This window comes from Calypte anna, chromosome 10 (genome assembly GCF_003957555.1).
Source record: "Calypte anna isolate BGI_N300 chromosome 10, bCalAnn1_v1.p, whole genome shotgun sequence".
In the NCBI taxonomy this organism is placed as follows: Eukaryota; Metazoa; Chordata; class Aves; order Apodiformes; family Trochilidae; genus Calypte; species Calypte anna.
Genome location: NC_044256.1, coordinates 10,932,752 through 10,948,196, shown reverse-complemented (window position 1 = coordinate 10,948,196; position 15,445 = coordinate 10,932,752). Strand labels below are relative to the sequence as shown.

Sequence of the window (15,445 nt, the reverse complement as noted above, 5' to 3'; positions counted from 1 at the left end):
TTTAAAATGCCGGGGGGAGTTGCTTTAGAGTAATAGCTCCTAAATGACTGGGTCATTAAATCATCAATTGCCATTTGTTCTTAATATTTATGAATGAGATTCACCTTCCTATTAAAAAAAATTCTAGAGATGCACAGCTTCCATTTACCTCTTATGTGTTAGAGTCATTGGTCAGTCAGGACTCCTAAACATTCACACCCATATTATATTCCTGCAGTTTTCCAGCTTTTTTTACCCACTGTGTTTGTAGGCTGAAATAGTTCAGCTAAAGAATTGGGTATTTAAATGATGACAGCCTGTGTTATGTAATATGCCAGACTGTGAGACATCACTGAAGCTTTGGCTTTGTGTCCAAAGTATAATGTGTTAAATTGGAAGCATTGTTACTTATGTGCAGATATTTTTTAATTTTGGAAGCATTGTTACTTATGTGCAGATATTTTTTAATTTATGTCTAATATTCAGGCTGCATGCTTGCCATATTAACAGGGACGTAGCCTAAAACCTGCATGCAAGCTGGGTAAAATATGTAATCTTGATTTAATTACAACGTCTGTCTTAAGTGAAAGGTGTTAGCTGAACGTGTCTATTCTGTTAGAGATCAGGATGTGCTTCTGAGAAATGTATCCCTTAGGGGACTGAGCAGCACTGGAGGGAAACATCCAAAGGAGGAACCAGGAGTTCCATTATTACAGACTTTAAAATTTTGACTAGACAAAGCAAAGATAATACCTCCTAGAGCTGAAGAGCAGGAACAGGAGCAGGGCGTCTCAACCCAAGTACATGAGGAGAGCTGCTAGCCCATGCTTCCAGCTGGAGTATATTTATTTGGCTAGTATTACTTTTTGATGGGTTTTTTGTTGTTTGTTTGTTTGTTTGTTTTTTAAGAGGCACATTGGTCTTGAAAATTATTTTCATGGTGATTTGGGGTCTTCTCAAAATATAGCATGTTTTTAGTGAAAATATTAAAATAGCTAAAAGTAAAAAAGTTGTTTCCTGCTGTTGCTGTCCTTACTTGTGTGTTTTACCATTTGGAACCGAAAATTAAAGGGGGAAAAAAAGAATAAATTCTGATTAGGAATATGGGAAGATTTTACATTCTTCTTACCAAATTTGTCTTTTTCTGAAAATCATGTAATAAGTTCTTAGATAAGCTCTTACACCTGCAGGTAGACAAGGATCTTATCTGTGTGTTTACTTTTTTATGGCACATTGGGTGCCTACACAGATTCAGTGTAGATTCTTTTTCCACTTCTGCCCACTAGAGCTTTTAAATGTTTCAAAACTTGGTACTGACCAAGCTGAGAAGGATGAATCAGAGGATGGTGATAAGGGTCTGTTAGAGGACTTCCTTCCTTACCATCCTCCCTACCATCACATCAAGCATCTCAATTACTCTCCACTTCATATGAAGACCAAAATTATAACAAATGCAGCAGGGAACAGTTTGCATCAGAGCGTTATTTGAATTTTAAAATGGTAGATTGAGGAGTGTAAGTATTTGGAAGATTAATTATGTACCAGGAGAAAATGGAAGACCAGTAATAGAACAGAGTAGATTTTTTTTTTCTCCATTAACAGATTTCCATTATATGATAATATGAAGGAACTAAGTAAAGTTTGGAACCAAAGGCCAACTGATTGTTTTAGCTGTACTGGCAGTAATATCCGTGTTCAGGATTCCATCTAATAAAAGGCAGAAGCATCAAAGACTCTCACAACCTATCATTAGATATCAATTTCCTCAAAATAATAAGAAACTTCCCTGCTTTTTTAATATCTACTTGAATAGGTAGTAAACTCTGGAAGGCACTCTTAGTGATGCCTTTCCACCATTCCCTGGATAACAGGTACTGTCTCTTTAGGGAATGGTGTCTGCTGTTGTAAGGTTATATATGCGACTTTTTCTACATTTTGACAGCAAATGTTTGTATATTTTAGAAACAAACTTGATCTGGTTTATTGTGCAGCATCAAATTACACCACAGCTTGTAATGACTTTGACATGATGTGACACACTGTGAAATAATTGCAGAGTGACATACTGTGAAGAAGTAAGATTTTCAGATAGTATTACAAGATTCCTTTTTCTTATTTATTTATTTATTTATTTTGCTCCCATCTACATTTTCTTTCCCTTTGCTGGAGCTGAGTGTATGAAATCTGGTACAAGACCTTCTTTAGAAAGCATGTGCCTACTGTTTTCAGACAGGAAGCCAGCTCATCTCCATAAATAATGTGGTAGCACCATGTGAAATTGTGTTGCTCTTTTCTGCAAGCCTATATCTTGTCAAATCACTACATACTTCACCTGGGGTAGCCATGACTAATGAAAAATTAAGTAGAATCATAGAATCATAGAATCATAGAATCCTAGGGGTTGGAAGGGACCTCGAAAGATCATCTAGTCCAACCCCCCCTGCCAGAGCAGGGCCACCTAGAGTACATCGCGCAGGAACGTGTCCAAGCGGGTTTTGAATGTCTCCAGTGAAGGAGACGCCACAACCTCCCTGGGCAGCCTGTTCCAGGGCTCTGTCACCCTTACAGTAAAAAAATTTTTTCGAATATTCAACTTGAACCTCCTATGCTCCAATTTACACCCATTACCCCTTGTCCTATCACTGGTAATCACTGAGAAAAGCCTAACTCCATCTCCCTGACACTCGCTCCTTACATATTTGAAAACATTGATGAGGTCACCCCTCAGTCTCCTTTTCTCCAAACTAAAGAGACCCAGCTCCCTCAGCCTTTCCTCATAAGGGAGATGTTCCACTCCCTTAATCATCTTCGTAGCTCTGCGCTGGACTCTTTCAAGCACTTCCCTGTCCTTCTTGAACTGAGGGGCCCAGAACTGGACACAATACTCCAGATGCTTCTCAAAACTGCAATGCTGTGAGTTTATTGCTGAACATCAATGGCTTTCAAATAAAAGTTAAATAGAATTGATCTGATACAGTATTTAAAAGAGAAGACACTGCATTTTTCTTTGGGGGTGCAGAAACATGTTTTAAAGTATACTGAATACTTGTTTTTATTGTGGTTTTGCCTGTATTTGTTCATTGCTGCTCCATATTTTGCTTCAGCTCTCTCACAGGAGGTGTTACACCCAAATCCAAAGCAACCCAAATATTGTCAAAATGTTTCTGGTTTTTTCCTTTTTTTTTTTTTTTTTTTTTTATTGATTTGTTCAAGTGTCCCAAGCCCTGTGCTATCCATAATGTAACCAACCAATAAAAGCAGGCTCTTTCCCTTTTGTGAAAGTCCCATTTCCTCTTTGGGCTGATGATTACTTAGCCATTTCTCTCTCTTGGCAGACGTGCGTCCTGGATACTGCTTCTCCTCCCTGAGCAACGGGCGCTGCAGCAATCAGCTCCCCCAGCCCATGTCCAAAATGCAGTGTTGCTGTGACAGCGGCCGATGCTGGGCTTCTGGGGTAGCCACTGCTCCTGAGATGTGCCCCATCAGATCCACTGGTATGAATCCACCTGTATTCTTGTCAGCTCAGCTGAACACTGAATTAGGCAGTGATTTTCTTTTATTGGTAATGTTTTCGTTGAAGAACTGCATTTAATGGTGGAGGCTGGAGGTTACCTTGAAAGGTCATTTAATCCGAGTCCCTGCTCAAAGTAGAGCCTCCTGTGGAAGGTTGCTCAGAACCCTCAGGAGGCTTGAGCAAGCAGACCCAGACAAAGGATATTCTCTGTTGCTAAATAATCCTTTGTAGCCTGGTTATTCTGACCTTACCTGATTCAGATTTTGTTTTCAACGTACTCTGCTGCCTCAAGTTACTTCCCCTAGAGCATCTTCCCTCTGCAGTTTCATTCCCACTGGAAAACTGGGGTTTCCTCCCCCTTATGTCTCACTTTCTGAGGTGCCATTTATTTCCTGAATGTTGACAAAGAACATGATTTCTGTCTACTACCCAAATGTGCTGTACTTTATCGCCTCCCTGTGTATTGAGATCCCCAGATAGTGTGAGATTTTAATTTGGAGTAGATTGTGGAACTAAGTGTGAGGGAGTGGAGGAAAGATGTTTTTGAGATTATATGGGACTGGAGTTCTAATTAAATGCTTTAGAAAAGAAGAATATAATAAGCGGAAGGACTGATGTGAGGAGATTCAGGGAGGGCAGAGTCCAGGGAGAAGTGGGGATTCTAAAACTATGGCAGTATAACTGAAGAAGTTGTCAGAGGTCACGTATGGGAGTGTTTGTTATTCTTGTTTTTAATACTTTGAGTGAAGTGTAAAACTTGAGCAGAGTTCTATAATCAGAAAGAAATCTTGGAAGAGTCTTCCTGGTTCTGTCACTATCTCATTAATAATATTTAAATATGTTAGAAGTCCAAGACTGGCTAGAGTAATGCTAACAAATTAGATGATGTGTCGATGCTCATCTGAAATAGGAAGACAAAGAGAAAGCTTTCAGTCTTAACACAGCCCCCAATTTCTTTACATTTCTTCTTTCTAATTCAAATCTCACTGATGAATAAACTGGGAGGAAAACTGAAATAATTTGGCAAAGACTGCAGGCTGAGACATGGTGGAGAAGGAACTAGAGCCCAGGACTTCCAGACTCATAAATCCATGCAAGGTCTTCCAAGATCATGGTTACATCACCTTTTTTTTTTTTTTTTTTTTTTTTCACTTGACTTGGGATATAAATTGAAACTATAAATTACTCTTTTCAAAAGAAAAAGGTCTTTCTTTGAAAGTCCTTACATGTATGTAGTGTACTGTTGTCATTATTTAATCAGGTTCAGTTATTCCTTAATTTATCTTGAGAAAGCAAGTGCAGGAATTTAGAGCAGTCAGTGCCCCAGAGTCTCTCTAACTCTAAAATGGAAACAACTGCAATATAGAGTGGATCACTAGATGCATAATGTAACCAAGCAGTGGTATTTTCATTGTAGACAGACCCAGATGTTACTATAAAAAAGGCTGTTTATTGCTAAAAATTATACATGGAGATTAAAGTTGCAATAAAAAAGGACTGTGCTGTATTTCTGTGCGTAACATGGCAATAATTGTTTATGTGGAATGACAGGGTTTACCACTGATGCTATAAATACCTTCACAGCAGTATGTCAGGCATCCAGCCATGCGTGTGTTCAATTCTCACCTCAGCAGTCTCTCCATGTGTGCTAATTCCATTACACTGATGGGCAGCCCCAAGGCTGAGACTTCTTTTTTGCAGGGAAGGTTTGGGCTCCTAGTGGATTTGCTTTGGATTATTGGGTATTACCAATCTAGACTAAAGACGAGATATAGTATTGTTTCTTTCACAAAGATTGATCAATGGGTTGTAGAGAATGTGTGATTAGAGAATTGACTGTTAAAAGCACCATCATTAGCAAACATTTGCATATTGGAATTTGTATATATAAATACACAGACACCACATCTTCAGATGTTTTATCACAGGTAGACCAATGACTGAGAGTAGATTCAACGTACATGTGAACAGGCAAAACAGGAAGAAAAACCCTAAAAGCAAAAACAACTAAAAAAACAAAAATACACTAAAATATTCTTGAGAATTATTTGAATATTAAAATCACCCTAAGGAACAATAGAGGGAAATGTAATGACACATGAAACAAACTGATCACCTAAGATAATTAAAATAAATGCAAAGATCATGATCACGGGAGGCAAAAGTTTAGGCTATCATGTTTATTTAACAAATCTTTGGGGATTTAAGAATACATTCTAATATGTTTTACAGGTGGAAATAAAGGTGAAGTGAAAGTGTTGAAGGCTGAAATATTCAGCCTAGTTCAACCAACTCAGAATTTATTTTTTGGTTCTAATTTTTTTTTATATCGTTTCAGGAATTTATGCGTTTCTGTAGCATTTTGTTTTCATTATATAATTCCTCTCCTCTATTGTTCCATAAACTTTAAAATTTTGAAGTTCAAAGGTAGTGGCTGCACAAACAGTTATTTGTGTACACATGAACTGTGGACATGAATTAGGTCAGCTGGAAATGTGGTCTTTAATTGTGATACTCTGCGTGCATTCTTTGGATTGCAAGTTCTAAAGCCACACTTGCCAAAGACAAAAGAGTTGAAGGCAGGAGGAAAACTGGGGCAGTAGGGCAGATAACCACTATTAGAGATAAACAATAGGAGAATGCATAACACTCAGCATAGATTGTGCTTATGGCAAAACTGAGCTTTTCCCATCATCTGGGAAAGGATAAAATCGATGTGGACCTGACTTGATTTCTCTTTGTCTGTGCTTCTTACACTGCACCTCATTTGGTTTCTGCTTTTACTGGCAAACTTAATTTTCAGATGAAAATAGTGTTAATGTATTCATTCTCTAATTGGTTTTGCCTCATTGCTTATGTTTATATTTCTTTCTTTTAGAAGGTCAACTTTTAAGAAATCCAGTTGAAACTGGGCTTTTTTCCCTGTTCAGTATTTTTCTAACTCCGTGGCAAGCTTTGTATTAAATTAACTTGGGATCAAGTCCAAAAGTTGTTCTTTAGTTCAATTTAGTTCCCATTGAGTTCATCAAAGATTGTGCCTGAAAAAAGACTAAGTAGATTAAGATCAGGTCCCTGCCTCATATTCCATATCCAGAATGTCAGTTACCTTTTTAGTAGCAGACTTCTGACAAGTAGTATTGATATCCTACAATGGATTAATGACTCAGTTACTGTGAAGTAAACATATAGGCTCAGATTTTCCAGATTATTTAATGTTTGTATTTGCTAATCTGAAACACTACAAAAAGGGGGAGAATTGGACTGAATAGAAAGGCTACAAGAGTATAAACAGTGTTTGTGTTTTCATGTTGCAGATGAGTACCGCAAATTATGTACAGTAGCTGCTCTGCTGCCAGCAAGACCTGAACTTCCTCTTCCTCCAGTCCGTCCTGATGTCATCCCTCCACCACTTGTTCCTGGTGTTTACCCTCCTCAACAGCCAGAAATTGTCTATCCATCTCGGGCTCCACCACCTCACAGTAAGAAATCAATAATAACCTTTCTGAGCACCGTTTGTATTTAACTTCTTTAAAAAAGTGCATTTCTCAGGAGCAGTGTGCTGCCTTTAGCTGTTGGTACTTTTTACTTTCTTTATGTAAGAAATGTATCTGGATATCCTTCTAATCATAGTGTGGTTACCATGTATCTTTCAGCAAGTGTACCTCAGTGGTAGTGTTTTCCCTATTAAGACAGATTTCAGAAATTATGTTCTCACTGTCTCTGCTGAGGCCCATGTATTGCAGTAGTTACAGTATTGTTATTTTAAGGCTATTGTGAACTTCGCTGCATCTCAGCACTGAGGAACGTGAATAGCTCTTTGACTAGGTTGGGATAATTAGTTACATTAAAGAGCCTGGCTGGGAGAAAGCAGCTTCTTTCAGGCAGTTTTCCTCACTCTCACTTGCCAGGTGAGAAATGTACCACTAAAATACTATTTTGATGGACACTGATCCTGATCTAATACAAAGAGAGAGCTTTTTTCAGTGATGTGTATGGGTACATGAGGTTTCTGTAGTGGAAGGAGGAAGCCAGAGCAGGATACCAATGTATTCCTCATTCTGTCCTGTGCTCAGAACCTCATGCCCAAATAGTCTGCAGGAGGCGTGTGCCAACTGAAGTCGTCTGGGGTAGCCACACACTCTTTTGCCTGTAAACACAGGCTCATTTCACCTCTGCTCTGTACAGATGCAAGCAAGCTCTGCACTGGCACCAGCTGAAACTATTTAGTCTTGGTTCAGCACCAAGCTGAGCTAATAAGCCTAAGAAGCAAAATATGTTAACTCAGGCCTGACGCTGCAGTGATGTAGCTGCACAGCTTCTGGTCAGCTGGGAGCACGGACAGAGCCAGCTCACATCTGCCTGCCAAAAGCTGTACAGGAATACCTTGCCAGGGTATCCCGGCCCCTCTTACTCTGCTGTCTATGAAAACAGAGATAAATGGTCCAGTCTGCCTGCTCTTTCCAACTGCAGGCTTTTAAATGAGTCTTTGCAGTGCCACATACCCGCATTGCCACTGGGTATGCGTAGATTCAATCCTTTTTTGTCCTGTAAAGAGGAGAACAGGATCAGACTTGCCATAGTGAAAAAAATCAGTAATTGCTAGCTGATTTCAGACAAATCTCCAAGACTCAAACTACCATTTTCCGTTTTCCAGTGCTGATTTTACTAAGTAATTCACATTATGCTGGAAAGCAAATCTTCACTGTTAATAAAAAATGCTGTACAAGTTGCAGATTACCCAAAATTATTGTGATGAACTATTTAAACATTTTTTCCAACATTGCAATTTCAGTGATCTTGCCGGTGAATTTAACTGACTATTGCCAACTGTTCCGACATCTCTGCCTTAATGGACGCTGTATTCCCACTCCTGGGAGCTACCGCTGCGAGTGCAACAAAGGATTCCAACTGGATGTTAGAGGGGAGTGCATTGGTAAGTGGTTTTCTGCTGTAAATCACAGACAGGAATTCCATTTTCAAGAAAAATAATTATTTTCCACACAATGTAGTAACTCTTGAGTTCTTAAATAAAACAACCGCCCCCCTAAAAAAAAGAACCAAAACCACCAACAACAAAAAAACAGTAAAAAGACTTCCAACAACTAATTGCTTTAAATTGCAAACTTTTTACAGCAGTGTTGCCTTAAGACAGTATTTCATAAATCTTGTAACTTGCCACAAAATTATACAGATGTAAGGATTTCTTATTTTACTTACCTATGACTAAAATGTGTTTATTAGTGGTTGAAAATGACCTCTTCAAAAAGAGACTACCTACTTGAGTATGCAAGTGACCTATTGTTTAAAAAAAAAAAAAAGACCATTAATGATCTCAGGCTTAGTAAAATTTACAAATCCTCTTTCAGCTCATCAAGATTATTTTACTGAGCTCTTGAGCCTTTTAATTTCAGACAGAGCTTAATGATAGAAGTGAGGATTAGATGTCTTGTATGCAAGGCTTTGCTTCTGTCAAAATCTGTAATCTGTGTCTGTCCCAGTGGGGCTGCGAGTGTGGAGATGTGGGATTAAGGCTTGACCTCTCATGCATCCAATATCTTGTCTTGTTGAGTCCTCCTTTTTGCCCTCTTCTTCTTAGCTTAGAGTATGGGGTGCCTTCACCCAGAATTCAGTGGCATCCCCTGTCCTTTCAGATTGAAGCCCACTATTTGTCCAACCACAAAACAGTAAAATACACCTACAGGCCCAAATACCTTTTAGCCAATGTCTTAATGAAAATTTATTGTCTGTTTTGCAGATGTTGATGAATGTGAAAAGAATCCATGCATCAGTGGGGACTGTGTGAACACTCAGGGATCCTACATATGCCAGTGTCGGGTAGGATACCAGAGCACACCAACCAGAACAGAGTGCCGAGGTAAGGCATGGTTTTACAGCAGGATCTGTACTGTTGTATACATACCAGGAAGGAAATAGTTTTAAAGCAAGATTTAACAGCTGTATTAAAGATCAGTTGGGTTTTTTTAATAAATAAAACATGGATCCATCAGTAAAAATTGTTAACCTGGCTGTTCACACAGTGGGTTAAGAAGAAAGATATTTTGTCTGGGGCTGAAAGTATCTTGGCACTATTTGTGGCTGCTAGTAGAAGAGATTATTTATTTATTAACTGGTTGAGACATTCTTTCTTGTGCATCTTGAGGATTTCAAGGACAATTAACCATCCCTTCTTTGGAGGAACTCTTTACCTATGAAGGACTGTTAAAAGACTAGGAGAGGTGGGAGGGGAAGATAAGTCTTCCAGTGCTTAAACGTTAGAGTATAGTGTCTGTGTGTTGTTCCCACTCACTGCCAGAAAAATAAGTAAACATAAATAACTGCAATGAAAACTTGAATAAGGTATGGAAAAATATTGAAACACTGAGAGGGTCTTGCTCAGGAAGCTGTAGAATCCCTGTTATTGTTAGTTTGAATACCAGGCTGAAATAGTCCTGATGGTCTTCATCTTGTCTTCCTGCAGAAGTTAAAAATACGTAGCTCCTCAGTGGTCACCCCTCTATCAGGGTTCTGTGGCTCCCAAACTGCCCTGGGGTGGCAGTTTGACTGTAAAGGTGGATGCAGTCCTTTTTAGTTGTCATAATGAGAGACTTCTGGCAGAAGAATGACTACTTTGATATTCCATAAGAAATGAGGCACCTAAATGAACCACAATGTTTGAATGTTGAGTCCCTTTGTCTTCATATTTTGCTTTCTGTGCTAAAAGGAGATTTCCTTGAGCATTCACTAATTCTGAAGCAGAGACTTTATAAAAAGCCAGAAGGAAGCTATCTGTACTAGTGTGTAGTGTGATTTGGTTTTTTGGTTTTTATTTTTTCCTTGTCCCTTTGTGAATCAGAAAGGTATCTGTGGTACAGAAGAAGCTTACTCCAGTACAGTAGGACATGCAGAGCCAGCACCACTGCTGGTCATGTTTGACCTAATTGCTGCCAAAAAGTTATGTTGTGGAAGCATCCTCATAGTTCAGCTGACTAGTGGTGAAGGAGTGCTGAAGCAGAGTCTCAGCAGTGATGAATTTACTCATGAGTCATATTTGTCACACGCTTTTAATTTGACTGATTCATTACACAAACACATGGTTGTCAGAAGCCCAGTAGCTTAATGGCATTAAAGTGTGGTCACTTAGCAGTTCCTCTACAGTCTGTGGGAACCGTGCTTGCTTGACAGGCAGTCCAGAAAATCCTGTGATGTGCAGAATCTTTGTTTTCTGAAGGAATTTTTAGGACCAGTTTAGGGAAAAAAAGGGCAAGTGGGTTGCAAGTGGCAAAATATGTATATAGCATTGATGCCTGCCAAAGTCAGCATTTGCTGTAAAATTACTTTACATGGCTACTTTCTTTGTTGAAGTCTTATTTTTTGCACAGATGTCTGTGCTGACAGACATTTTGCTTTTGCAAATGTATTCCTTACATCCATTCTTGAAAAAATGAAGTCCCCATAATGACCAAATGTTTATTTGTTTCTTGCTCTGAGGTTCCAGAGGCTTTTTTTCTGCATGATGAATATGATAGGTGACTGATGAAACATTCCAGTCTTTGTCACAAGCTACTGATTCAACTATAGAATCCCTTATAATTCTAGTAGGAGATTGGCTGAATAAATTGGAGACATAGGTGAATAAGTTTATCATATGACAATTGTTGATCAAACAAAAAAATGCTATTGGATTGCAGAAGAGGAATGTAAGATGGACCTCAAAAAAAAAAGTTAATTTTTTTTAATTAATTAGCTAAGAACTTAAGAGAGTCTAACACCTAAGTGATTTCTATAATCTACCTGGCATTTCTGAGGGAAAGAGGTCAGGCCTTACTTGGAGATGGCAGCAACTGAGGACATTTCCGTGAGAGAAACTTTGATTTTTGCAAGTTCCTCTGAGGAAAAAAAATCACCCACAATGTTCTTTTATAATTTAAAAATTATAAACGTAAAAGAAACTAGTGGTGGGTCTCTGGTGTGCATTTAGAGAATAACAAGGTTCTATGTTAATTTTCAGCACCATGATTTAGGTAGAATCAGATGCATATAAGTATAAATCCTAATAAACTCTAAAAACTAAAAGGCCAGAAAAAAATTGATATACTGGAGCATTTTTGCCTGTCCTAAAGAGGAAAGATGATGGAGTAGCTGAAGCCAGACTCAGGTATAACTGAGTTCCACAGAGTGGGGAGTCTGACCAGATGGAAAACACACTTTCATGCATTGTTGATTGATGATGCTTGTTTATCAAATTAGCTTTGATAAACCTTTATGCTTCTGCTGGAAGTCAAGAGGGCTGCAAGGTGCCACTGCAGGGCACTGTCACTTGAGCAGCTCTTGCCTCTGCTGACCTGGTTGCTTAGTTGCAAACAGTTCTTTTGAGGAATTTCTTATCAGTTTCCCAGAACTCCCATGCTGCTTGAGGCATCAGTTCTCCCTCAGGTAGGTGTCAGGGAGGCTGCCCTGTGCTTTGCTTCTTCATGAAGCACAGTAGGGCACTTCTGTAGAGAGGGGCTGGGGAAGGCAAACCCAGAATATTTGGGAAGGCAGTGTGGTTGCACAATAGATAGATCTGCATGGGCTGGTTGAAATTGCTGTGAACGGAGTCCCTCGTGTGCAGGAATCTCTGGGAGATGTTCCAGACCTCGATGGAGAGCACTGAGAAATCTGAAAAATGTCTAGACAGTCTGTCTCAGCATCTCCTCTCCTCTCGTTTGGAGGAGAGGGAGAGCTGCCAGTCTCCTGTGATATCACTACTCAGGTTCTCCAAAGTCCTTGCCAAGCACCTCCTGCAGAGAGGTGGAAATGAGGAGCTGATGTTTCAAATATAAAATAAGTAGGCAAAATATCACCGAAGGTGGGAAAGTCTTGAACTTTCCAGTTACCTTACAAAGCAGCATCAAAAGATAAGCGTCCCTCACCTTTCTTTCAGTAGGTAGTTATTAAGTTAAACGTCAGTAAAAATGTTTTCATAATGAACAAAGTGAAAAAAAACCCCCAAAAAACCAAAAAACCCACACCAAACCAACCAGCCAACTAAAAACCAAAACCAACCAACCAAAAAAACCAAACCAACCTGAAGAACTAAAAGGGCCTGATTCTTGTTTGAGCAAGCTGCAGGGTAATGTTCACTGAAATTCTTTCACAGCAACTTGACATTTCAAGCTGATGAACATTTTCCACCGCCATACCGTTCAGTTATGGAAATGAAAATAAATTCAGGTGAATATAATTTCCATGTAGGGTTAAAAACCTAGGGGAAGAAGAGATGTGAAAAAATCCTCTTGTTAATTTTCCTTTTGGTTGGCTTTCAGACATTGATGAATGTTTACAGAATGGTCGCATCTGTAATAATGGACGATGCATAAATACAGAGGGGAGTTTCCACTGCGTGTGTAATGCTGGCTTTCAAGTGGCAGCTGATGGCAGAAACTGTGAAGGTAAGACTTTTTTGAAGTTACTTTGTATCAGGAATTACAGTTGCAAGAGGTTGTTCACCTCAATGAAAAGGAAAAGAAGCTTTGGTGGGGGGGTTGGGAATGGAAACAACAGGGAATCAAATTTCTATATACCTCTTGCTGTATCTGGAAGGGCAAGTAAATTGTCTCTTGCAGCCAGTTCTGGAGCCTTGGCTTGGCAATCCTCAACGGGATGTCTGTCCAGCAGGAGAAATAGCACATACCACTATCACAAAATGCAACTTCTTTGATGGGAGTGGTACATTTTAAAACAGATGACAAGTCACATGCTGCCTGATTTTACTGTGTGTTTAACAGCACACTTCATGGGATTTGAATCTTACTGGATAGTGACTAGCAGTGTGTTTTATGTAGCTGCAGTCTGGTCTGACCCATAAAAACTGTTTTAAGAAAAAATTGTAAACATAATTGATGTGTTCCTACCTCCCAGACCTTTAGTAAATGGGGGAGAAAGAAGAATGTTGTTTATCATGCTTCCCAAGGTCCTTGGGAGGGTTCCCAATGATCTATTCATATGTTAAAGGAATCTCAAGCACTGTTCTTAGAAACATTTTTGGCAGAATATTATCTCAGTGATTCAGCTCAAAGACTTAATGCCAAAATTCTTGGTTAGGATAGATACACAATTATTTTTTTTTTAATCATAAATTATTTTAGAGTCTGACTTAGCCTGTAAGTAGAAAGAAAACACACCATGTCTAGAAGTGTAATTTCTATCCAAGACAGCTGCAATGCTAAGGAAAATAGCATGATTCCGAATATATTGTAATGTCATTATGATCCAGTGATTTTATGTGCTAGTAGTGATTCTGTTAATCCTTGGTAGAGACAGACTTTTAAGACTCTTTTCCTGACTCTTTTTTAGATACAGTTTAGCACTACAAGCTGCTTTTTAAATATCTTATGATGGAAATACATTGACTAAATATATTTATAAATGAATATATTTTGGAAGCAAACTGGATTCTGATTTCTTCCTTTCCCACCAAATCCAAGTGCTAATAGTAATAAGAACCAGGATATTGGCAGTCTGGTAAAACATTTTTAATTCCATTGCATATGTTGCCAGAATGTCTGTTGTGTCCACTTATGAAACTGTTTCATCTCTGGCATTGTAATACATTGATTTTTGTTCTTGGGTATACATGTGCACAAACAGTAACCAGTAAAGACCATGGCATGGGGCCATACCTTAATGGAACTGTGGACAGTCACTTAGATGAAACCAGTAAATAGTGTTGTTTTTTTGGATGTAAATCCAAAACTGATTTCATTTGCACCAGGATGAAATAAACACTAGGAGGATATTAAAGGTTACTCCAATAGAGCACAGAATTCTCTGTACTTGCCACTTTGTGTGTTAGTAACTCTGCAGGGGGTCAGAATAGCAGTTTCTGGGACCTTCTTCTATTTGAAAATAGAAAATGCTCTTCGTGCTCTGCTGTTAGGACAGAGGGTGAATAATGCTAGTATGAAGCTATGACTAGTAAATACATCCCTGTGTGACCTGTCATGCTGAATCCAGGGAAGCAATATTGATTATTTCAAATGGAAGCAGAAAATGAAAGTTCTCAGAGAATATATGCTTGATCACAGTCCTGAGAAATCTCCCACGTCATAAATCTTAGACTGATCCAATGGAGGTTACAAAAGTTTTCACTCCAAACCCAGATGCCCACTCTTCCCCTTTCAGGTGTTCTTAATAATGTAAGATTGTGGTTACCATCCAAAGGGAAAGCTGCTTCTAACCTAGATTCTATTTACATCAAAATTGCAAAACCTCTACAATTGCCTTTCTCTATTGTGGGGTTTTTACCAACTGGCAGTTTCTCATCTGTTTTTCATTCTCTTTGATACCATACCTCTATGCTAATGATTCATTATGAAAAAAATTGAGTCATTGCTTTGACACATTATCTAGGACAGTGCAGTATGTCCTATCATATGTTTCTGAGTATCATATACCTCTGACAACTAATAAATAAATTAAGGTTTATCTTTCAGATATAATTAATAAGAGTTCTTATACATGAACATTATGAACATTATGTTTATGTACATTTTCAGATATGGATGAATGCAGCATAAGGAACATGTGCCTCAATGGGATGTGCATCAATGAAGATGGCAGTTTTAAATGCATTTGTAAACCAGGGTTCCAGTTAGCATCTGATGGACGTTATTGCACAGGTGAGCACAAAAAACCACCATTTTCCAAAGCTTGTGAGCTATATTCCTCTGGTAGCTCCAAGAACTGCCCTATTTCCTTACACTGATCCTTGCAGACAAGAAATACTGTCCAGAGTTCTTGTCAGATATGCTTTTTTAATCAGCTAGAATGTTTTCTCTTTGTACAAGACAAAACAGTCTTCTCCAGTGTTGAGCAACCACCCTTACCAGCCAGTGGGAAACATGATTTGACCAAGGACTGTGATCTGACCGAGTTAAACTCCAGGGTTTTTTTCCCTGTGAGGTCTTCTGC

At 38.8% G+C, this 15,445-nt stretch overlaps 1 protein-coding gene across 1 annotated transcript in view; it reads left to right on the top strand.

Annotated features, from left to right (window-relative positions):
* The window catches only part of FBN1 (fibrillin 1), a 143,403-nt gene that overhangs the window by 59,093 nt on the left and 68,865 nt on the right, over positions 1–15,445 (top strand). Inside the window, exons 10-15 of the mRNA XM_030456759.1 lie at positions 3,315–3,473; positions 6,808–6,972; positions 8,286–8,426; positions 9,249–9,368; positions 12,799–12,924; positions 15,031–15,153. Coding sequence (XP_030312619.1) covers positions 3,315–3,473; positions 6,808–6,972; positions 8,286–8,426; positions 9,249–9,368; positions 12,799–12,924; positions 15,031–15,153 — 834 coding nt within the window. The remainder of the gene's footprint in view (positions 1–3,314; positions 3,474–6,807; positions 6,973–8,285; positions 8,427–9,248; positions 9,369–12,798; positions 12,925–15,030; positions 15,154–15,445) is intronic.